The sequence below is a fragment of the Xenopus laevis genome, chromosome 4S, assembly GCF_017654675.1.
Source record: "Xenopus laevis strain J_2021 chromosome 4S, Xenopus_laevis_v10.1, whole genome shotgun sequence".
NCBI lineage: Eukaryota > Metazoa > Chordata > Amphibia > Anura > Pipidae > Xenopus > Xenopus laevis.
Genome location: NC_054378.1, coordinates 121,530,292 through 121,555,099, shown reverse-complemented (window position 1 = coordinate 121,555,099; position 24,808 = coordinate 121,530,292). Strand labels below are relative to the sequence as shown.

Genomic DNA, 24,808 nt, shown 5'->3' with positions numbered 1-24,808 from the left:
TTCACAAAATATTCAGAGGCTCTGTTATATGTTTTTATACACTGAACAGTCCGAAATACCTTGTGGAGGCATATGGTTAATATATATATATATATATATATATATATATATATATATATATATATATATATATATATATATATATATATATATATATACAGCACTGCCATAAGGATTTGCACATAATGGCAAGCTCCGAATTACGGAAATGCCTTTATTTTCATGTTCCCTGTTGTTAAATTATTGGGTGCTGGAACACTCAGTATACAGTACATCCAAGGATTTAAGTGCTGTTTTTACATTTTAAAGGACCTGTAACATAAACATTTTCTTTTTTAAAAAAAAAATAGTTTGTATTTAACAAAAAAAAAAAACACCAAGACACTTTTAACTTTAAATTCGCAAAGTCTTGATTCCCCGCTTGCACTCCTCTTCAGAAACGGTGACAGGGCGACGATCCATCGTTCGGTGCTCGATTTCTCCTCCCTGGCTATGTTCTTTATAATGCTCCAATAGGCAACACAGCACCGCGATACAGGATATTTCATTAAAAAAGCCTTTATTGGAACATATGGCTCGCGACCTATTACAGAGCAATGTTTCAGGCCTAATCTCGGCCCTTTGTCAAGCTTGTATCCGCGGTGTTGTGTTGCCTATTGGAGGATTGTAACTAGAACGGGAAGTGGACTGAAATACACGTGCGCCTGTGAATATTGAATTGACACGTGGGTGAGTGCTGACTGAACTGCAAAATTCAGTATGTCCTTTATAAGGCAGGGAGGAGAAATCGAGCGCCGCATGATGGAACCAAATCCTAATTTGCCGTCTCCCATAGACTCCATTATAATTAAATAATCCAAATTTTTAAAAATGATTTCCTTTACTCCGTAATAATAAAACAGTACCTTGTACTTGATCCCAACTAAGATATAATTAATCCTTATTGGAAGCAAAACCAGCCTATTGGGTTTATTTAATGTTTACATGATTTTCTAGTAGACGTAAGGTATGAAGATCCAAATTACGTAAAAAGACCCCAGGTCCCGTGCATTCTGGATAAGAGGTCTAATAGCTGTAACTATATTTTTTGATCTGATTAACATGGGAATTGTGACTTGAATCCTCGGATATGATCTTGGACTGACCTGGAGGTTACACAAAGACAAATCCTGTAGTATGAATCCTTGACTTGAGCGTTAAGGTGGCCATACACGGGCAGATAAAGCTGCCGATATCGGACCAATTTGACAGCTTATCTGCCCGTGTATGGGGGCTTCCGACGGGTCTTCCCGATCGATATCTGGCCACGATATCGATCGGGAAGGTTTGATTTTTAACCGACCGACTCGTCAGAGCCCCATGGCGTATCATAATTCGATCGTACGGCCAACGTTCGAATTACCCCCGATATAGCCAGGGCAGCCATCAGGGGGGGACAGGGGGGAGAGTTGTAGGGGGCCCTGAGGGTAAGGGGGCCCCCGGCCACGCTACACTTACTTGATTAGCTGGGCCCCCATCTTTCTGAGAGCTGATGACTTTGGGAAGGCATGGACGTTTAAGGGGCCCTGGCCACTAATTTTCTTATAATGTGGGTGGGGGGGGGGCCCTGGCCACCAATTTTTTTTTCTCATGTGGGGTCCTAGCCACCAATATTTTTTTATGGGGGGCCCTGGCCACAAATGTTTTTTTTATGGGGGGCCCTGGCCACCAATATCTTTTTATTAACATGTGGGAACCCTAGCCACCAATATTTTTTTTTGTTTTTTTACTGTGTGGTGGGGAGGGTGGACCTGTAGGTGGGTCTTGCGGTGGGCGCAGCCCAGGGGGCCCAGGAAATTTTGTCGTACGGGGCCCTGCGATTTCTGATGGTGGTCCTGGATATAGCCATGCCGTTAGTGGCAAATCGGGGAAAGATCCGCTCATTTGGCAATGTCGCCAAACAAGCAAATTTTTGAGTCTATGGCCAGCTTTAGATTAGATTTGCACGGAAACAGCAATTTGCTTCAGTTTTAAAAGTGCCCGGATATCTTTTTTTTTTTTTTTATTATTATTATAGTGGCAATTCTGTAGCTGTAGTGTAGCTTCAGGACAGACTGCATTGGCTGTTTTGCATCAACTTGCTCTTTGATTGATGGCTTTGGCTCCCCCTTCTCATTTGTACGTGTTCTGATCCATGTATTGTATCATTAGTAGATGGAGCAAGTTGCTGATTTATTCTAAGCCAGGAATGTCCAACCTGTTGTGCGCAAAGCTTCTACCGTCCCTGGAACTTGTAGTACAACAACATCTATATGGTTACAGCAATGCCTGTTCTAAGCTTTAGGTCAAAACCAGATTTTCTTTTTCATTGTAGGAATCTTTCAATACATAAAACCAGTATTTATACGTTCTATGCAAAACCTTGTGACTGTGTCGTTAAATGCCTTTATTTTCATGTTCCCTGTTGTTAAATTATTGGGTGCTGGAACACTCAGTATACAGTACATCCAAGGATTTAAGTGCTGTTTTTACATTTTAAAGGACCTGTAACATAAACATTTTCTTTTTTAAAAAAAAAAATAGTTTGTATTTAACAAAAAAAAAAAACACCAAGACACTTTTAACTTTAAATTCGCAAAGTCTTGATTCCCCGCTTGCACTCCTCTTCAGAAACGGTGACAGGGCGACGATCCATCGTTCGGTGCTCGATTTCTCCTCCCTGGCTATGTTCTTTATAATGCTCCAATAGGCAACACAGCACCGCGATACAGGATATTTCATTAAAAAAGCCTTTATTGGAACATATGGCTCGCGACCTATTACAGAGCAATGTTTCAGGCCTAATCTCGGCCCTTTGTCAAGCTTGTATCCGCGGTGTTGTGTTGCCTATTGGAGGATTGTAACTAGAACGGGAAGTGGACTGAAATACACGTGCGCCTGTGAATATTGAATTGACACGTGGGTGAGTGCTGACTGAACTGCAAAATTCAGTATGTCCTTTATAAGGCAGGGAGGAGAAATCGAGCGCCGCATGATGGAACCAAATCCTAATTTGCATATGCAAATTAGGGGTGGGAAGTGGAAACCATTTTTTACTTCCTTGTTTTGTGACAAAAATCAGAATCCTGCTGAAAAAGACTGAATCCCGAACCGAATCCTGGATTCGGTGCAGCCCTACATTTTAATGATGTACATTAACTGGGAGGCAGCAAATTCCTTATTACTTCTCAGCTCTGCTCAGTGACATCAAACTGACAGCTACATGGAACTAATACTGAATCTCCCATCAGCCTACATAAAGGAGATGTGGTTTCCCAAGGCTAGAAAGCCACCCATTCATATCAGTTTGTAGCTTGGAACTTTAATAATAAACATTATCCCAGAGGAAAGAGATGTTTGTTACTTCTGTGCAAGGTCATATTTTAATCATGGCTTATGGGGGAATTTCTTGCCACTCTTAAAGCAACAGTAACATCACCAGTTCTAGTAATTAAAATATAATTAAGTAATTAAAATATAATGTACTGGTGTAACATTACTATAGTTTATATAAAGAAGTTGCTGTGTAGCCAGGGGGCAGCCATTCAAGCACAGGATACACAGTAGATAACAGTTAAGTACTACTATAGTTTATATAAACAAGCTGCTGTGTAGCCATGGGGGCAGCCATTCAAGCACAGGATACACAGTAGATAACAGATAAGTAATACTATAGTTTATATAAACAAGCTGCTGTGTAGCCATGGGGGCAGCCATTCAAGCACAGGATACACAGTAAATAACAGATAAGTAATACTATAGTTTATATAAACAAGCTGCTGTGTAGCCATGGGGGCAGCCATTCAAGCACAGGATACACAGTAGATAACAGATAAGTACTACTATAGTTTATATAAGCAAGCTGCTGTATATCCATGGGGGCAGCCATTCAAGCACAGGATACACAGTAGATAACAGATAAGTACTACTATAGTTTATATAAACAAGCTGCTGTGTAGCCATGGGGGCAGCCATTCAAGCACAGGATACACAGTAGATAACAGATAAGTACTACTATCGTTTATATAAACAAGCTGATGTGTAGCCATGGGGGCAGCCATTCAAGCACAGGATACACAGTAGATAACAGATAAGTACTACTATAGTTTATATAAACAAGCTGCTGTGTAGCCATGGGGGCAGCCATTCAAGCACAGGATACACAGTAGATAACAGATAAGTACTACTATAGTTTATATAAACAAGCTGCTGTGTAGCCAGGGGGGCAGCCATTCAAGCACAGGATACACAGTAGATAACAGATAAGTACTACTATAGTTTATATAAACAAGCTGCTGTGTAGCCAGGGGGGCAGCCATTCAAGCACAGGATACACAGTAGATAACAGATAAGTACTACTATAGTTTATATAAACAAGCTGCTGTGTAGCCATGGGGGCAGCCATTCAAGCACAGTATACACAGTAGATAACCGATAATTAGGAACAATCCCATTGTATACTACAGGGCTTATCTGTTATCTGCTGTGTATCCTCTGATGTTTCTCCTATTTCAGCTTAAATGGCTGCCCCCATCACTACACAGCAGCCTAATCATATAAAATATATAGTAGTCTTTCTAAAGCAAGCACATAACTGTTATCAGTGCAGGGCAACAGTACAGTATATTTTAACTACTTTACTTTAACTACTACTTTCAATTATTTTTTGGTGTTACTGATTCTTTATCACTAAAATGAGATCAGCAGTTCCCTCTGAGTCCATAACACCATAATTATTAATCATGTAATTGGATCTGTAATCAGTTGTGATGTGAAAATTATAAGATTTATATATTTGTTATGTATTCCTGGCTCAGTGAGTTGTCATTGCTTGTACACGGCCCCTTACATGAGCACCACGCAGGCTGCTTTTGTAGTATTAGAGCAACACTAAAAACAATGAAGTAATATATTAATCTGCTGGGGTTTTTTTCTCCTGGGAAGTTACCAACTTAGTTTGGTTAAAGGGGTTGTTTGCCTTTAAATCAACTTTTAGTGTGATGTAGTAGAGTCCTGCAGCGGGTCTGGAACCCACGGGTATAGATGTGGGCCGGGTTGTGGGTCTCATCTATATTTCTTATCTTATGTAATATTGTCTATATTTTACTCCTTTTAAAGTTTTACAAAACTAGTTTGTGTCCCCGCCCACTTATGATGACGTCACTTCTGGTTTGCAGCACCATCACTTCCTTTTTGATGGCGGTCGGCAGGTTGCGGATAAGGCAGTTGCGGGTCCAGGTCGGGTAGCGGATCAAAGTGGGTAAATATGCGGGTCCGGGTCTTAGAAATTGGTTTCCGCGCAGGACTCTATGTTGTAGAGAGTGATATTCTGAGACAATTTGCAATTGGTTTTCATTTTTTATTACTTGTGTCATTGGAGTCATTTATTCAGCAGCTCTCCAGTTTGCAAGTTTAGCAGTTTGGGTTGACTTTGTTTTTTTAGATGGAGTCAGTGACCCCCATTTGAAAGCTGGAAAGAGTCGGAAGAAAAGGGCAAATCAGTCAAAAAATAAAAAATGAAGGCCAGTTGAAAAGTTGCTTAGAATTAGCCCTTCTATAACACACTAAAAGTTAACTTGGGGTGAACCACCCCATTTAATAAAAACATGTTGACTTTATTCAACGTTTATCATATTGTTGCTAGAGCCAAGGACACCTTATCAAGCTAGTAACATAGTAAGTATCTGCCTAACTGCCAGTTGATCCAGAGGAAGGCAAAAAATCCATCTGAAGCCTCACCAAAAAAAAAAAAATCCTTCCTGAATCCAAAATGGCAATCGGACTAGTCCCTGGATCAACTTGTACTATGAGCTATCTCCCATATCCCTGTATTCCCTCACTTGCTAAACACCATCCAACCCCTTCTTATACCTATCTAATGTATCAGCCTGTACCACTGATTCAGGGAGACAATTCCACATCTTCACAGCTCTCACTGTAAAAAACCCCTTCCCAATATTTAGGCAGAACCTCTTTTCTTCTAATGGGAATGGGTGTCCTTGTGTCAGCTGGAAAGACCTACTGGTAAATAAAGCATTAGAGAGATTATTATATGATCCCCTTATATATTTATACATAGTCATCATATCACCCCTTAAGCGCCTCTTCTCCAGTGTGAACATCCCCAATTTGGCCAGTCTTTCCTCATAGCTAAGACTTTCCCTTTACCAGCTTAGTTGCCCTTCTCTGTACCCTCTCTAATACAATAATGTCCTGTTTGAGTGATGGAGACCAAAACTGTACGGCATATTCTAGATGGGGCCTTACCATTGCTCTAATCAGTGGAAGAATGACCCCCTCCTCCCGTGACTCTATGCCCCTTTTAATACAGCTCAAGACCTTATTTGCCCTTGATGCTGCTGACTGGCATTGCTTGCTACAGACAAGTTTATCATCTACAAGGACTCCAAGCTCCTTTTCCATAATGGATTTGTCTAGTGCAGTCCCATTAAGGGTATAAGTGGATATTTTTACATCCCAGGTGTATGACTTTACATTTATCAACATTGAATCTCATTTGCCACTTAGCTGCCCAGATTGCCAGTTTGTCAAGATCCTGTTGCAAGTGTCACATCCTGGATGGAATTAATTGGGCTGATAGTTTTGTGTCATCTGCAAACACTGATACATTACTTACAATACCCTCCCCTAAGTCATTAATGAACAAGTTAAATAAAAGTGGACCCAATACTGAGCCCTGAGGGACCCCACTAAGAACCTTACTCCAAGTAGAGAATGTCCCATTAACAACCACCCTCTGTACCCGATCCTGTAGCCAGTTTCCTATCCATGTGCAAACGACTTCATTAAGCCCAACAGACCTTAGTTCAGAAAGCAGTCGTTTGTGGGGCACAGTATCAAACGCTTTGGCAAAATCCAAATAGATCACATCTACTGCCCCCCCACTGTCCAGAATCTTACTTACCTCATCATAAAATGCAATCAAATTCGTCTGACATGACCGATCCTTCATAAAGCCATGCTGATTGCTGCTCATAATGCCATTCACTAGGACAACATTTTGAATGTCTACGGGCGTCAAAAAACATTTTGTCAACGAATAGGGATGGCCGAATTTTTTCGCCTTGTTTTGCCGCAGAATTGACGTCCATAGATTTGTATGGCATTGTGTGACAAAAAAAAAAGACGCGCGTCAAAAAAAATAATTTGCCGGGCGTCTTTTGTTTTTTTTGTCGCACAATACAAGTCTATGGGCGTCAATTCCGCGGCAAAAAAATTCACCCATCCCTATTCGTTACCACTTTGGAAATTCACTAAAATGCGCAGTTGCGTCTCTGTAGCACTGTTAGAGCATTTCATAACGAACTCACTAGTGTTCATTTCTGCCTAGGGAAACGTCATTAGTACTCATACGCTTAGGTCAATTTGAATAGGGCAGGTACATATAGATCATATATATAGGTCTTTATTAGAGATGTTGGTGCAAATGCTGGAAGTGGCCACTTATTATTACACATGTCCAAGGAAGCAAAATAAAGACAAAAGATCCTCTAATGCCCTAGACATGAGCCCACCCTAAAACAAATGTGGCATGTCCCTCAAATGGTAAAAAAAAAAATGAACACACACATTTATAATAGTTAGAACTTTGGAAGACAATCCCGCTTTAAAATATGAAAAAACGCCAGCGTTCTTTAGAACTTTTATGACTTTCCGCCGTACAGGATATGATGTCACTGACATAAGATTGAGGAGGATGAAGCTTCATCTTATCAGTTCGCTAGGTCTAAGGTGGTGAAGGAAACTCTGGCGAAAGCGGTAACGTTCTGTAAAATTTGCACTTCAGTGAATTTGCGGAGTAACGATCGTTCCCCTGAGCGAAAATTCGCCTGCTGATAGAGCGCAAAACTGTGTCATTGACGTTCTCGTTCACTAGCGAATTGTCCTTTATGCCTGTTAGGAAATTGGCGATGTCCCTGCGGATGGGATTTCTGGCGACGGCCACTTCACCCATTAGTAAGTAAATCTGCCCCAATGTTTCTTGTTCTCCTAATGAAATTAAAGTGCATGGTCCATTTCTTGAAACCTGTCAGACCAGAAGCTAAATATTAATTCCAAAGCTGTAAAATATCTTTCATCACGTGGTTATGTTTAAAAACTCCCTCTGTACTATTAGGGGTGCTAAGAGGTGGCACCAAATAGCCCCTTTTCCTGCTTTGGCAATTGCCTGAAACACGTTCACAAACTGCTAAAAACTGCGGGCACCAAAACTGTCTCTGTTACATTGGCTTTTTTTTATTCATTCCTCAGTTTGGTGTTTGCACTGTTCTGTGGTTACTAGGTTCTCAATGACCTTAGCAACAGGCAGTGAATTGAATGACGCAAAGAATGATGAATAAGAGAGCGCCCTCTAGTGTTGATACCGGTCTTGTTTTTAACCTGTCGGATTTTTTTTCCCTTGGACAGTGCGGTTCAAAACTATGCGAGTTTGACTTCTGAGACAGAGACAAGTGAATGTGCATTCTACATTCAAAAAAAACAGAATACATTTTTTTTAAAGGGAGAATAAGAAAATTGTAAAATAACTGCCACAATATCTGACATTTTGTAACTTTAAAGGTACGTCCGTATTCTCTTTGAATATTCCGTGTTTTTTTGCAAAGCTCGTTGGGACAAGAGAATGGCTGACATTCCTGTTTCCAATAGTAATGCATGTTCAGTAATCGTTCAGTATTTCCCAGTTGTATATGGGAGCTTTGTATCCAAGGAAAACCAGCATTCAGTATTAATAAACTGACATTCTGAATGGTGAACCTGCTTTTTGCACATTCTTTATTGCTAGGAGCTGATTGGAGCTCCATAGCTAATGCTCAACTTTAAAAACAGAAACACGGCAGATTCGGGGAGATTAGTCGCCTGCAACAAATGTCCTCTTCTTGGGGGCGACCAATTTTCCCGAACTGCCTTCCCCTGCCTCCCGATGGCTAGAATTAAAATCGACAGCGGGATGGCACTCGGAGCTCTTCCTTTTCTGAAGTTGCCTCATGAGGAGACTGAGGGTATTTTGTAAATGAAGCGCTCTGAGTGCTATCTCGCTGCCGATTTCCATTCTAGCCGAGGGGCAGGCAGTTCGGGGAGATTAGTCGCCCGAAAGAGGAGATTTGTCGCCGGGGCAACTAATCTCCCCGAATCTGCCCGTGTGTCCCTGCCCTAAAATTCATCCCCCAGCTGTAGTTCCGATTCAGGTAACAGAGCTATCGGTTAAATGGGTGGTTCCCCTTTAAATTAACTTTTAATATGTTGTAAAGTGGACAACTACAAGCAACTTTTCATTTGGTCTTTATTATTTATTTGTTATAGTGTTTGAATTATTTGCCGTCTTCTGCCTCTTTCCAGCTTACAAATGGGGACACCATCTAAATAACACAGGCTCTGTAAGGCTACAAATATATTGTTATTGCTACGTTTTTATAACTCATCTTTATATTCAAACCCTCTGCAATTCATAATCCAGTCTCTTATTCAAATCAATGCCTGGTTGTTAGGGTTATTTGTACCCTAGCAACCATATTGCTCAAAATGTAAACTGGAGAGCTGATGAATAAAAAGCTAAATAACTCAAAAACCACCAGTAAAAAAAAAAGGAATTGCAAACAGTCTCAGAATATCTCTCTCTGTCTGCATCACACTAAGGGGCAGATTTATCCAGGGTCGAAATAGTAATTTTCTAGTGTCATAATTCACACATTCGAATCCCCCTATTCGAATGTGAGATTTATCACAGCTCGACCATGAAAACATTTGAATAATTTGAATATTCACTACCTAAAACCTGCCGAGTGGGGTACAACTGTACCGTGCCTGAAGGGCTGTGCTGCACTTTTTGAAAGAGCCAGGCCCCTCTTGACAGCGCTGAAGCCATGCCAACCTTCCGTAGTCCCGAAATGCCACAATCCTGAAGCGACAAAAAGACCCAACGTCATGAAAGGAGGCGATGTTGAAGTCCTGAAGCCACGAGTTCAATTCTACTGATCACCAATGTGTGTTTTTTTTTTCTATAAACCCCTTCCACCAATGTTTTTTTTAAAATATTCTCTTGGGCCCCAATTTTTTTTCGAATTTGTAAGTAGCGTTGCCACCTTTTAATAGAATTTCCACTGGCCAGTGGAGGGGGCGGGAACAAAAGATGGGCAGTGATGTCAAAGGGGGGCGGGTCTTGAAGATAAAGGGAGCAGAGCCATGGCACGCGATTGGCTGGGCGGGTCATGGCGTCAAAGGTGGCGGAGCCACGGCGTGCGATTTGCCAGAAGCGGCAGCAAAAAGGTGAGTTTTGACCAGGCTGGGGGAAGGCCACCGGCTTTTGTTAGGTGTATTACTAATTTACTGGCAGCTACATTGCCGGTAAGTTTGTAATACTGGCCCCGGCCTTGGCAGGTGTTTTACCGGCAAGGCCGGTAAAAAACTGGCTTGATGGCAACCCTGCAGTTGTGAGGGGGGCCCTGGCGCCAATGTTTTTTTAAAAAAATATTCTCTGGGGCCCCAATGTTTTTTTTTTTTAACTTCTAGGGGGCCCTGGTCACCAATTATTTTTTTAACTTTTAGGGGGCCCCTGACCACCAATTTTTTTTTTTTAAAAAAAAACTTTTATGTTGGGCCCAGGTGCCACAGTTTTTTTTAACTTATAAGTGGGCCCTGACCATCGATAACTTGTGTGTGTGTGTGTGAGGGGTTTACCTTTTTTAGCGCTGATGTCTGTGTGATCTTTTAACTGTGGTGTGGAGTGGGCGGGGTCTGGGGTGGGGGTTTCGGGTGGGCGGGGCCCAGGGCGCCCTGAAGATTTTTTTATACGGGGCCCGTGATTTCTAATGGCGGCCCTGCATCCAGCAACCTAAGGTAACATAGGAATATTTTCTTGCTTTGCTTTCTAAGGAAACCTAACTGGATATAGTCTCCACTGTAATCCCCCTTGTATATTAATATATGACTATCAATCCCAAACGTCAGTAAGCCAAGCCATTGAATGAGAAATATATATATATATTTTTATTGCGCTTCATTAATTCTCACTAATATAAAAACAATCTCTTTCACGTAAGACTTTCGCAGTTGGATAAATAGGATATCTGTATTGGTTGATGTATAGACCTACTGTATACTGCAACAAACGGGTCGGGTTCCATGTCATGTTTAATGTTCACGGAAATGGCAGAATTATAAATGCGCTGCCAACTTTCTGCACACCAAAATAGTGCTCTTTAGACAGACTTCAAGAGAACGGGGACATTTTTCCCGGGGACCGAGGTCCTTAAACAGGGCCCGTCCCTGGGAAATGGGGACGGATGGAAGCCTTATTCTAGTAAATACACAATTACAGATCGAGCTGATAATAGTCAAATAGCTCGAGGTATGTTCCTTATGTATGTAGGCCGACTTTCTTCTATCATTTATGAACTTTAATCATGTAACCCAGCAGGATGCATTTTCCATTTGCACTACAAAATACTACATCATCTGTCTCCAGTGCAGAACCTTTCCATCCCATCCATCCCCAGTGTGCTGTGTTGATCTGGCCCAACTGCTCTTCAGTTTCTCCATTCTCCTTAGAACTTATTTTCAAAAATAAACTTTGTACAGTCTAATATTCAAAATCCACCTTGTAGTTCATTCTCTCCGCATCTTACTCCAGCTCCTTGGGTAAAGGTACCTGTGAATGTTCAAAAAGGAGCATTAATGGTTGATGCAGCAATAGAGGAGTACACAGAATGACATATACATTATATACAGTATCTGCCTTTATGGGAACCCCTAAGGAACTTCATAGACGGTCATTGACCTATATAGGAGTAATGGTTAAAAAAACAAAACAAAAGCCTATTAAAGGGATACTGTCATGGGTAAAAAAAAAATTTCAAAACACAACAGTTAATAGTGCTGCTCCAGCAGAATTCTGCGCTGATATCCATTTCTCAAAAGAGCAAACAGATTTCTTTATATTCAATTTTAAAATCTGACATTGGGCTAGACATTTTGTCAATTTCCCAGCTGCCCCAGTCATGTGACTTGTGCCTGCACTTTAGGAGAGAAATGCTTTCTGGCAGGCTGCTGTTTTTCCTTCTCAATGTAACTGAATGTGTCTCAGTGGGACATGGGTTTTTACTATTGAGTGTTGTTCTTAGATCTACCAGGCAGCTGTTATCTTGTGTTAGGGAGCTGTTATCTGGTTACCTTCCCATTGTTTTTTTGTTTGGCTGCTGGGGGGGGGAAAAGGGAGGGGGTGATATCACTCCAACTTGCAGTACAGCAGTAAAGAGTGATTGAAGTTTATCAAAGCACAAGTCACATGACTTGGGGCAGCTGTGAAATTGACAATATGTCTAGCCCCATGTCAGATTTCAAATTTGAATATAAAAAAATCTGTTTGCTCTTTTGAGAAATGGATTTCAGTGCAGAATTCTGCTGGAGCAGCACTATTAACTGATTCATTTTGAAAAAAAATTTTTTTCCCATGACAGTATCCCTTTAAGTGCAACCCTTGAATTCCAATGGTGATCCAAATTTCCATGAATCACCTTTTCCATTACGGGGAATCTAAAGAGGGCATTTGCAGACCTGTAAACTCTTCCCAGATTATCCAGTGAGGATGAGAGAGCAAAGGCTGGACGATTGTCCTTGCCACAGAGGGTATTAAAGATACAGGTATGGGATCCGTTATCCAGAAACCCATTATCCAGAAAGCTCCGAATTACAGAACGGCTCTCTCCTATAGACTCCATTTTACCCAAATAATCAACATTTTTTAAAAATAATTTCCTTTTTCTCTGTAATAATAAAACAGTAGCTTGTACTTGATCCCAACTAAGATATAATTAATCCTTATTGGAAGCAAAACCAGCCTATTGGGTTTATTTAATGTTTTCATGATTTTCTAGTAGACTTAAGGTATGAAGATCCACATTACAGAAAGATCTGTTATCCGGAAAACCCCAGGTCCTGAGCATTCTGGAAAACAGGTTCCATACCTGTTCTATAGTTAATGCCAAGATGCTTTTTATTATCTTGTGTAAGAAATACAAATGTTTGGCAACTGTAAAAATATTATCCAGCTACGAAACTTCCCTTGTAAAACCCAATATTCCTTAAGGACCCTGTAAAGTTTTATAAAGTCCCCAGTTAAGGTCATTAAGATTTATTTTATTCTCAGAATATGGTTTTGCCAGCTAATGGGTTGATGTGGGTAGCATACTAGAAAATGATGGGTGCTGGCTTCTATGCATGCAGAAGAAACCAGTTTTGTCAAACCAAACTGAACCAAATTGCTTTACTATTGACTTGTATATGTATATGACACAATTAACCTAATTTTTTTATGCTCAGTCCAGTATTTGTCCTTGGTCCCTAAATTAGAAGTCATGTAGCAGCCACTGAGCACTAGGGATGCACTGAATCCACTATTTTGTATTCAGCCGAACCCGTGAATCCTTCGTGAAAGATTCAGCCGAATACCGAACCGAATCCGAATACTAATTTGCATATGCAAATTATGGGAGGGAAGGGGAAAACATCTTTTTCTTCCTTGTTCTGTGACAAAAAGTTACTCAATTTCCCTTCTGCCCCTAATTTGCATATGCAAATTAAGATTTGGATCAGCCGGACAGAAGGATTCGGCCGAATATGAATCCTGGTGAAAAAGGCCGAATCCTGAACCGAATCCTGGATTCGGTGCAACCCTACTGAGCACATGTGTAGATGGGAAAAATAAGAGAAAGATGGGCAGCTGAGCTTCACTGAGGGCTGCTGTACCTTATGAGATACCTTATGAAGAGCTGAACAATGATCTCCTACTGCCCACCAGAGAACATGAAATCTAATGTCCACAAGTAGATGTACATTATAAATGTTATAGATGTTATATAGGCCAATGGGGGAAATAAGTAAAGGCTGATAGGAGTTACCCTAAGCTGGGGTGTGCAATTTCAAAAAACGGTCCGCACACACCAATGTTGCAGTCGGGGATTGTGCCCCTTTTATTAATGCCACCAACAATCAACGTTTCGGGGGGAACACAGCCTCCCTTCTTCACGTTTTTTGAAATTGCACAGCAGTAAGGAGACCGGGCTTGGTCAACGGAGAACCAGCACCACCACGCAGAATAGTGGAAGGAGGTGTGCGGTAATACAAGATTTCATTACCCTAAGCTGGGGCCCATTAGGGTCTGCTGGGAGAACCTCTGTTATTCTGGTAAACACATTCAACCTTGTGGGCTGTGGCCAAGGTGGTAGTTTGGGAACCACTACTTTAAATTATGAGTTGTGAAAGGTATCGGGTACCTTGTGCCATACTGGGTTCTAGGAGAGGCATATGTATGAGGGTAAAGATTTTGCACCCTTTACGTCAGGCAGTCCCCATAAGGCTAGGGCCACGCTACACGGATCTCTGCTGCTACATTTTTGCTGCACTGCCTATAACCAGAATCATTACCTCCACTCAGGTGTAGGCAGATGTGCCAACCTAATGATGGGGCAGGCAGCACAGCAGAAGGGGCACAGTGGGGCAGCTGATTCTCGGCCTAATGTAGTGAAGTATAGCCCTAGCCTAAGAGTTAGGACAGCTGAGAGTTGGTCCTGTTTTACAGCTACAGTGAAGATTTGTTTCCCTATCTAGGTCAAAGTTTTCCCCTGGTAGCTCAGTAGTTGGCCAGGGGTGGGAGCATTACCAGGCCAAACCTGCGTGATGACCAAACAAGACCCCCCTAGTCCATAAAAAGGGAAGTCATCATTCAACTATTTGTATATTTCATTCACAGCCAACAGGCAGAAAGCTCATATTTTACTGTGAGCTTTAGTATTTTGGGACACCCTTAAACACCTAAAAATCTCTAACCCTGCCCCTGATAGAGATGGTCATTTCAGAGGCCACACTACTAGTGATGTGATGGATAGGGCCTAGCCCTAGGGCAAAATGGTAAGGTACTGGGCATGGATTTTTATATATCATTGTTTTATTTGTTCTGACCAATGACCTCGCCAAGTGCATCTGACTGGCTCTTCTCATACCCACATTAGTTGATGACTTATCCACACTCTGAGAAGTAAAATTTGCACCTTGCTAAAATTAACTGTTTGGGATAGAGCCAAATACTAACTCTAAAAGTACAAGCATTTGTCCCATTTATTCTTCCTTACCGATTTAAGGTAGGCAACGTTACTCTGGCGAATATCGCTTAAAAGCTCATCTCTGGGTGTCAGCTGTACAAGGGCAGGTGGTCGGTTTCGTGGGACTGGCTTAAGAGTCTTTATTACATCCTTGAGATTGGTTTTCTCGGATGGCTGAGTATTTTCCAATGTACTTGCTTTTGGCCTTGTTCTCTTCAGCTGGATCCTATTTATGACACAGGATTTATCTGCCTCTTCTAATAGCTTTTGGGCGATGGATTTGGGTTGAAACCTCTTGAGCTTTACCTCTTGGAATGGAGGAGGCTCAGGGTTATGTTGGGTCTCTGGGACTTGTTTAGGCTTGTCTTTAATTTGTCTGTTTGGGTTCTGTTGTGACAAAGGAGGTGGTGGCGTTTCCTCTGGTACCTCTTGCAGTCTAGAGTTTGGAAGAGATCTATCCAACATCTCTAAAAGTTCCCTAGGGATGCCCAGTTCTAATGCATTCTCTAGTGCGGCCATAAGCTCGTCTTGCTCATTGACCTGCTGCTGCTTCTGCTCTTCTTTCCTCTTCTGCCTTTGCTTATCTAAATTCCGGCTGAGCAAATTGGTAACAACCATCCTTGGACCAGGCAACTCAAAGTGGTATCCGATTTTTAGTAAGGTGTTGTTGGCCTTGAGCAGCCTTGATATCTCCATCTCAGCATGATGACCCAGCATGTGTCTCTGATTGTGGAACCTCAGCTCGGTCAGGTACTCATTAAACTGGAGACATCTCATGATGGCTACAATCCCTTTCCCAGAGATAAAGTTGGATTCGATGTTTAGGGTGACGATGCTTCTGTTTTCACGTAACATGTTGGCGATGGTAAAAGCCACATTATCATCGACGCCCACGTTGGCCATACTGAATACTTTCACGTATTTGTTTTTCTTCATGGCATTTACATAATCAGCCAGCATCTCTTTGGGAATATTCTCTATATTATTCAAGTTTACTTCTTTCACATCTGCGTTGTTCTCTCGAATACTCTGCAGTGTTCTGTCCAGGTTGGTTTGGTTCCCAGAAGGCCTTGCGCTCATCTTTATGAAGCTGCTGTCAAGGGTCAATTTCTTGGGTAGGTTTAATTTGCCCACTTTTCCGTTTGGCTTATTTTCTGGATATTTTTCAACCGGATCAGAAATGTCATTGGTTGCCTGAACGCTGTTGCTAATTTCTTCTTTGGGTTTCTCGTTTTCCACAACTTCAGGAGTTGGTTTATTTGCGTCACATTCTGGTTGGCTGCTGCAGTTTTCCACCATATTTTCATTCTCGATGGCTTTTATATCTTCATTTTCGGTGGCTTTTATATCTTCATTCTCGGTGGCTTTTATGTCTTTGTTCTTGATGGCTTTTATATCTTCATGCTCGGTGGCTTTTATATCTTCATTCTTGATGGCTTTTATATCTTCATTTCCGGTGGCTTTTTCTGAATCTGCATCAGAGTTGTCATGTGATGGCGTCTCTGGCTTATCATTATTTTCTATACATTTCTCTTCTGTGTCAATGATGTGATTTTCCACTGCATTGTCTTTATAATCTGGAAGGGTTTTGGGTAAATCCACAGCTGCTTCTTCATCTTTTTTTTGGTTGCAGGCTTCCTCCGTCTCAGATCTCAGAAAGTTTCTCTAATTGAAGGAAAGCATATAAAAATATTATTTGGAGAAATATATCTTGGAATATCTAGACAGAGCAGAGTTAGTAGGGTTCATATGCGTAGACCTTGAATGCAAAAGTGTGCTCCTTAGTGCTCAATCAAAGGTCACTTTGGTTCATGTTCTGGTTAAACTCTAAACCATGCAGTGATAATCTTTGAGTATGATGTAGATCAGTGATCCTCAACCAGTAGCTCGTGAGCAACATGTTACTCTCCAACCCTTTGGATGTTGCTCCCAGTGACCTCAAAGCAGGCGATTATTTTTGAATTTCAAGCTTGGAGGCAAGTTTTAGTTGCATAAAAACCAGGTGCACTGCCAAACAGAGCCTCAATTTAGGTTGACAATCCCCATAGGGACTACTAAATGGCCAATCAAAGCCCTTTTTTGTGACCCCAGGAACATTTTTCATGCTTGTGTTGCTCCCCATCTCCTTTTACTTCTCAATGCTGCTCACAGGTTCTAAAGGTTGGGGATCCCTGATGTAGAGAGTGATATTCTGAGACAATTTGCAATTGATTTAAATTTTTTATTATTTGTGATTTATCAGTCATTTAACTTTTTATTCAGCAGCTCTCCAGTTTGTAATTTCAGCAATCTGGTTGCTAGGGTCCAAATTACCCTAACAACCATGCTTTGATATAAACGAGAGACTGGAATATGAATAGGAGAGGCCTAAATAAAAAGACGAGTAATAAAAAGTCGCAATAACAATACATTTGTAGCCTTACAGAGCATGTGCTTGTTAGATGGGGTCAGCGACCTCCATTTGAAAGCTGGAAAGAGTCAGAAGAAGAAGAAGAAGAAGGCAAATAATTCAAAAACTATATAAAAAATAATGAAGACCAACTGAAATGTTGCTTAGAATTGGCCATTCTATAATATACTTAAATTTAACTTAAAGTTGAACCATTCCTTTATGTCTGACGCTGAGTATAGCAGATTTATGCAAACCCATATCTCCAAAATGCTGCTCAGGAGGCACCCAGTAATCCAGGTGCTGTTGCACATATTCAGTAGGAAAGCTGATATAAGCACCTTGCCCATCCGTTGGCACCCTCTTTGTATACGGTTCTCTTGGTTCATCAGGGTGCTGTGCTTATTATTGAGCAATAAGATTTGGCATGTTGATGTAACGTTCACACCCACTGGGTGCTTTGCTGTACCCTAGCGTGACAGACAGAATTATCTGTCCATGGATCTCTTTCAGCACCCACTCTTGTGCTCCCACTTCTAAGAAGGGAATTTAACCCCTTCAGTGGTGATGTCATTCCACCAGCCGGACATGCAGATTTCAAACCCAGCTTTTGTAAACTACAACTCCCAGAATCCAATCCATAGTCGGACTGTGCAGACTGCATAATATTGGGGTTCAGTCCCATGTGTAAGGGAGTAAGCAGTCATTCTGACGTATTTTAATCCACTGCCAGATATCTCTTTAGTGAATGGTGATACTGTATATGGGGGATGGATGTGGAAGAAAATGTTAGTGATGTACATGAGCCAGTCTGATAATTGTAGGATTGGACAATGTGTGTATCACTGTTGTTATGAGAGGCGAGTGTGGAGTAAATGGGATCTGTCTGTCACTGCCCACGCTGGGTGGATTTGGGGTGAAAAATACTGCATGAATTTTCTGGCCCCATGTGTCCTTGGGATCCACAAAAGCAGAAATGGATGGGTTTTGGTCCAGGAGAGTAAAGCAGATGTATAAAGCTATATATAGTGATTAAAGTACCCCCTATCATAAAATATAAGGATATTATAAGTCACCGAGGAGTTCCATGGCCATATAAAAATATATAGTGAATAAAGTACCCCCTCTTGTAAAATATATAGTGGATAAAGTACCCCCTCTTGTAAAATATAAGGATATTATAAGTTACCAAGGAGTTTCATGACCATATAAAAACACGAGGCCGAAGGCCGAGTGTTTTTAAACAGGTCATGGAACTCCGAGGTTATTTATAATATCCTCATATTTTACAACTGGGGGTACTTTATTTATTATAATACACAAATTTTAGTGAGTCATGTGACAGAAATTACATCACTACTCACCGTTTATAACTGATGACATCACTACTCACCGTTTATAAGGCTATAATTTACAAGATATTCATGGCTTTTGTGTATTATAAGGATATTATAATTTACAGAGGAGTTTCATGACCATATAAAAGTACGAGGCGGAAGGCCGAGTGTTTTTATACAGGTCATGGAACTCCGAGGTAACTCGTAATATCCTCATATTTTGCAACTGGGGGTACTTTATTTATTATAATACACAAATTTCAGTGAGTCATGTGACAGAAATGACATCAGAACTCACCGTTTATAACTGATGACATGAGTAGTCACCGTTTATAAGGATATAATTTACAAGATATTCATGGCTTTTGTGTATTATAAGGATATTATAATTTACAGAGGAGTTTCATGACCATATAAAAGTACGAGGCGGAAGGCCGAGTGTTTTTATACAGGTCATGGAACTCCGAGGTAACTCCTAATATCCTCATATTTTGCAACTGGGGGTACTTTATTTATTATAATACACAAATTTCAGTGAGTCATGTGACAGAAATGACATCAGAACTCACCGTTTATAACTGATGACATGAGTAGTCACCGTTTATAAGGATATAATTTACAGGATATTCATGGCTCTAGTGTATTATATATATATATATAGATAGATAGATAGATAGATAGATAGATAGATAGATAGAGATAGATATAAACAAACAAGGGAAAGTTGTGCTCACCACTAATTTTGAAAACCATTAAGTGGGGGTGCAATGACGTTGTGACCACAAATTCAAATAGACAAATACAAGATCCTCTGAACTCAACCCATTATCAATATATTAAGGACATTTTGTGCCTTAAAGGAGAACTTAACCCCCAAACTAAGGTTCAACGTGACCGATGCTTTTGCAGTGTGGGCTAAAGTAGGGTTACATGAATCCAGGGTCGGACTGGGCTGGTGGGAGACCAGGAAAAAACCTGGTGGGTCCCCACAGACCCAAGTCCACCTCTTCACCTGGAAACTTCAGCCTACAGATGCCGATGACTGTGGCCCCCCAATGACCCCCCCTCCTCGAGCGTACAATCCCAGAGCTCCCCTTGTGCGAATGGTCGAGCATGTGCAATTGCACTGAGAGAAATGATTAAGGGAATCTTTTCCCAAAACGCGTAAGGCAATGTGGATCCATCCCTTGTTGGAATAAATACCCCTTATTCATTTTTCTCCAGAGTGCCGCCTATTTGTTTCCATATATTGAGAGAAAGGAATGTGTATGTGCAGCAGTGGCCAGGGGTTTGTTTTAATTCACAATTTATGAGGTTGTTGGTGACACTCGCAATTAGGGTGGGGGGTCAGCAGGCAGCAGCCCCGGTGAACCCTGGACACCCCAGTCCGACACTGTGTTTATCTATTCCAGTGTTCCACAGAGGGTGCAGTGGGTCACCCACAACTGTGGAGGCCCTAAATATAACTTTTATATGAGATCCTCATGGTACAGTACAGACCCACAGGGCAAAACAAATTGAGACTTGTGATGTTGCGCAATGAAATCCACAACCGCACAGTGACCACAAGACAAAACACTCATTGGTTTGTACCCTGAGGGTCCTTGCAGATGGGTCATTTCAACTGCCTGTGTTAAAAATGGCAAAAATAACCTTGCTCGTTTATTGCGGATGCAACGTTTCGGGGCGTGACCCCTTTCTCAAGCATGCTTGAGAAAGGGGTCACGCCCCGAAACGTTGCATCCGCAATAAACTAGCAAGGTTATTCCTGCTAGTAATACCCATGCTGTGCCGGTGTGTTCTGTGTCTACGCTGCTTTTGAGGTTGCCCAATTCCTCTATCATCGAGCACCTGGGATTCGTTTGTTTCTGGACGGCCAGGGTGTGCGAGTGTAAGTTTGTTCTTTTACAAAAATGGCAAAAACCCAGCTGTGGGTAAAGCCTGGAATAAACTGGCTTGGATAGTGCCAAGGGAACACGTTTTACTAGAGGTTTTACGCTGTATAGGGCTCTACTTAACATTAACTTGTTTGATGCCTCTTAGATTAATGCCCCCAGTTTCCAGTTGATGTAACATGCCCAGGGAACAGAATTTGCATGGTGAGGTGCAAGGTACTTGATACCATTTGTTTTATGGGGACATCAGGGCTGGAATAAAGCAGAAGAGGAATGTGCAGGGTGTAACTACAGGAGGGATAGGGGGCCCCATTAGGCCATAAATAATGAGCAATTTTAATATATTGATAAAACAGGACAACCTATGTTGGGGCCCTAAAATTAATTTACTGTGGGGCCCAGAAACATCTAGTTACGCCACTGGACATGTGCCAAGGGTGCAAAAGTTGAGGGGTGCCAGACATGTGCAGTATCTCTTCTGTCAACTACCCCTAGCTTGGGCCCTTAAATCCCCCGTACCAAAGCTCTTATTTCACTACCCGCCAGTGGCGTAACTACCGGGGGAGCAGGGGGTGGGATTGGGCCAGGGCCCCCGGCAGCTTGCGCACCACTGTGTTTTTACCTAAATGCTGTAAATGCAGCCGTTTCTGGGTGTACAGAGGGGGGCGGGGCCCGGCTGCACGTCCAGCGCCAGGGCCCGCCCCCCTCTAGTTACGCTGCTGCTACCCGCCAACCCAGACCCGCTCTCCCCAGCCTGCACTCCAGCGCTCCTTTGTGACCGGGTCGGATTTACATAGCAGGTGCCCCTAGGCCCTGCCGCTGCCAATCATCGCCCCATCCCCTGCCAATATGCACATGCGCAAATTTTCAGCATCAGGTCTGGAGTACCGGAGATTTGTGCACAGGAAATTTTAAAAACTATTCTCTCCTGTGAATCCCCAGTGCTTCCGAACCAATGCGGGTGTAGTTGGGTGGCATGCTCCCCCCTAAAATTCTGCTGCCCTAGTCCTGGGCCTTTGTGGTCTTTCCACAAATCCGGGCCTGCCGCGCAGGAATCACGCAGACGTGCAGGAAAAAGGTATGCGGGGGAGTAAGCGGACAGAGGGGGCTTTGAGGCTTGAGCAGGGGGCCTCTGAGGGTGGTCCTGATGAGTCCCACTCCCTTAGTCACATGCACCTGGCACTAGAGAAGAGCCACACAAAATAGGAACATAGGGTAATGGCACACTGGAGATTTTGGTGCCCGCAATAAATCTTCACCACTGCAGGCAACTAAACGTCCCTTATTTTCTTCCCTCAGACTGACATTCTATTTGCCAGTGGTGAAAAATTTGCAGAAAGCCGAAGCGGCTAGTATGTTTTCCCACTGTCGACTTACTTTTTTACTTGAGGGAACTTTGTCACCTGTAGTAGTGCAGCTTTAGACACGAGGGTGCTGAATATGGAAAGTGCACAAAAGCCCTATTCCCTAACACTTGTTATACATTATGTTTAGTGGGGTCTGGACTTATATATATTAAATATATTATTTATTATTATTATTATTAACATGTATTTATATAGCGCCAACATGTTACGTATCACTGTAAAGTAAATGTGATTATACAACTAAATCACATGAATTATATACATAGAACATATGGAGTTACATACATCACAATCAATACCGGTACAAAAGGTGAGGAAGGCCCTATGCAGAAAGAGCTTACACTCTAAAGGGAAGGGAGTAATACACAAGGTGTGGGAGTGGGCAAGATTGAATTTAAGTGGGTGAGAAATGTGGTACTGTATGTGGTGTTGCGTTTGGTAGTTAAGCAGAGGGAGGGGAGGCTTCTCGAAAGAAGTGCGTTTTCAGAGATTTCTTGAAAGCAGAAAGGTTGGGAGAAAGTCGGACAGACCGCGGGAGAGAGTTCCAGAGGAGGGGTGCAGCCCTTGCAAAGTCTTGAATTATATATGTTATAGTATTATAAAAACATAAACATTGATGGATTTCCTGATTTAGCTGACACTATTTAATAATTCAGGGTTATTGAATCAGTATCCAATAAGCAAGTCTCATGGGGGATTCTGGGAGTTGTAGTTCAAGCACAGCCGGTTTCATTTCTACCTGTCTAATTGAGGCTCCATTGTTCCTTCAATGGCTTGTACCTCTATTATCTGTACTCTAGTAAAGCGTAATTGATAGATCCCACCTTATACTATGTCCAGATGTGGGTCCAGACCCTTGAACCTGTTCTGCTTAGAGATCCATTTACCTCAGATGGCAGCAGAGTCACTGGAACCCTCTCCTCTTCCAGCATTCGCTTGGATTCCTTCTCCCAGTGCAGATAATCAATCAGGGATCTATGATCAAATTGACCCGTCGGAGCTTTCTCTGTCTGGTCTCTCTGTATCATGCCCACTGGCACCTCTGGATCCGGAGCTAGCACTTCAATCTCATTCTGCAGCTCCCGCAGTTCCTCTGGGGACAAATTGGCCAAGATTTCATCCTCATCGATGTCCTCAAATTGCTCCTCTTGGTCGGAACCCTGGGACATTATAGGCTTTGTATTGGCACAAGGACCAAGCGAGGAGTGAGAGTGTAGGCAATGGGCAGGCAATGGGCAGTAGAACTCCCAACCAGGAGAGATGGTGCTGGGACTCAGCTGGACTTCAGATGATGCCGTGTCTATATTAAGACCTGTGAGGGGCTGAGGGGGATTTATGACGGGGCCGTAGTGTTTCTGTTTTCAGCAACTGGTGTCAGCTGAGCAAACGCCTCTGACATTTCAGTGCAGCTGCCTCCCCCTCCTCATTGTGTCAAGTATTGGGCGGCCTTTTCTCTAGAAGATTCCTTCCATGGACACCTGTACATCAAGGCCTATTCTCAGATCTCTCCTCACTCATTTTCCCGTTCCTCCCAGTTGCCCCCGATACAGTTGCACAATAGATCCACTTTAACAATGGGACCAATGGAGCTGCACATCCAGTAGCTTTGCACTAGTGATGCGCGGATTGAGAAAAATGTGACCATAACCCTAACCCTCTTGTCCTCCGCTCACTCCTGATCCAAACCTGCCGTGCTTCCCCTCTTTATATACCTGGCTCGCCCCGCCCTGCTGTGATGTCACAAAAGGGGCAGGCCCTAACTGTGTAAATAAAAAGTGGAACCTGCCCACATCCCAAGGACATTGTGCGAAAGTTGCCCCGAACCCGCGTGCCGCGTTGGAATGTGGGGAGAGCAGTGACATGTAGGAAGTGCTGAATGGAAAGTGAAAGTAACTGCCTAAGGCATAGAGGAGGGGCAGACAATATTTGATTGACAGCTGAGATTTTGAAATGAGCTTACAACAGCTATGAATGCTTTAATAAAAAAATAATGTGGATTTCATGTTTAATTTGAAAAGGACTTTTATTATACAGATTTTTATGTCTGGGGGACAGGTCCACTTTAAGAGCCGAATTTCTGGTTTTCAAACCCCCTGGTGCCATAAAGGTAGAAAGACAGAAAAGGGGGTCAGGAGCACCCTGTTAAGGTGCACAAGGTGCAGAGCATTAATGGCTACAGCCAGCCTTGTCCTTATCATGTGCCATAGAGCAGGCAGTTAGTACTGAACCCTGGTACAAGCTAGGAGGTGGCTAAATGGCCTATGAGTAAGTGACCCAACAGGCACAAAACACGTCAGGCCTTCCTCTGTATCCAATAAATGGATTGAACTTTTAATTATATTTTGCTCATTATTTTTGGAGAAATTACTAGTTTTTGATAACTGCTATGTATTATGCACCCATGGACTGGGGTGAACTGTAAGTATATCTCCTCACCTTTACTATCATTTCATTATATTTATTATTATACATCAATTGTGTAATTGCGTAATTTTTTGTTTATTTAAATGGTGGGGCCTACTTGCCTCCCCCCTTCTGTAACAATTTCAGCATTGCCAAATAAATCATGAGGGGTGGGGGCAGCTGCTGGACGCTGTGCCATGGAAGGCGGGGTAAAAAGTATAAAACAAATGGCAGATTGCACCCATATTGTCACTTAGCACCCAGGCCTAGGGCAGCAGGATTTTAG

The 24,808-nt window shown here is 42.2% G+C and overlaps 1 protein-coding gene across 1 annotated transcript; it reads right to left on the bottom strand.

Moving 5' to 3' along the window:
- Positions 1-11,000: 11,000 nt before the first annotated feature.
- Positions 11,001-23,665, bottom strand: LOC108715918 (leiomodin-3). The gene is made up of 3 exons (XM_018261479.2): positions 23,007-23,665; positions 15,162-16,796; positions 11,001-11,683 (listed from the first exon to the last, which is right to left on the bottom strand). Exons 1-3 carry the CDS (start codon positions 23,286-23,288, stop codon positions 11,657-11,659), a joined length of 1,944 nt encoding a protein of 647 aa, XP_018116968.1. The 5' UTR covers positions 23,289-23,665; the 3' UTR covers positions 11,001-11,656.
- Positions 23,666-24,808: the final 1,143 nt, after the last annotated feature.

Coding starts and splice junctions, on each gene's coding strand:
- LOC108715918 (XM_018261479.2), bottom strand. CDS start 23,288: ATGTCCCAGGGTTCCGACCAAGAGGAGCAATTTGAGGACATCGATGAG. Junction 16,797..23,006: donor TGACTCTGCTGCCATCTGAG/GTAAATGGATCT, acceptor TCCTTCAATTAG/AGAAACTTTCTGAGATCTGA. Junction 11,684..15,161: donor ACGTTGCCTACCTTAAATCG/GTAAGGAAGAAT, acceptor GAACATTCACAG/GTACCTTTACCCAAGGAGCT.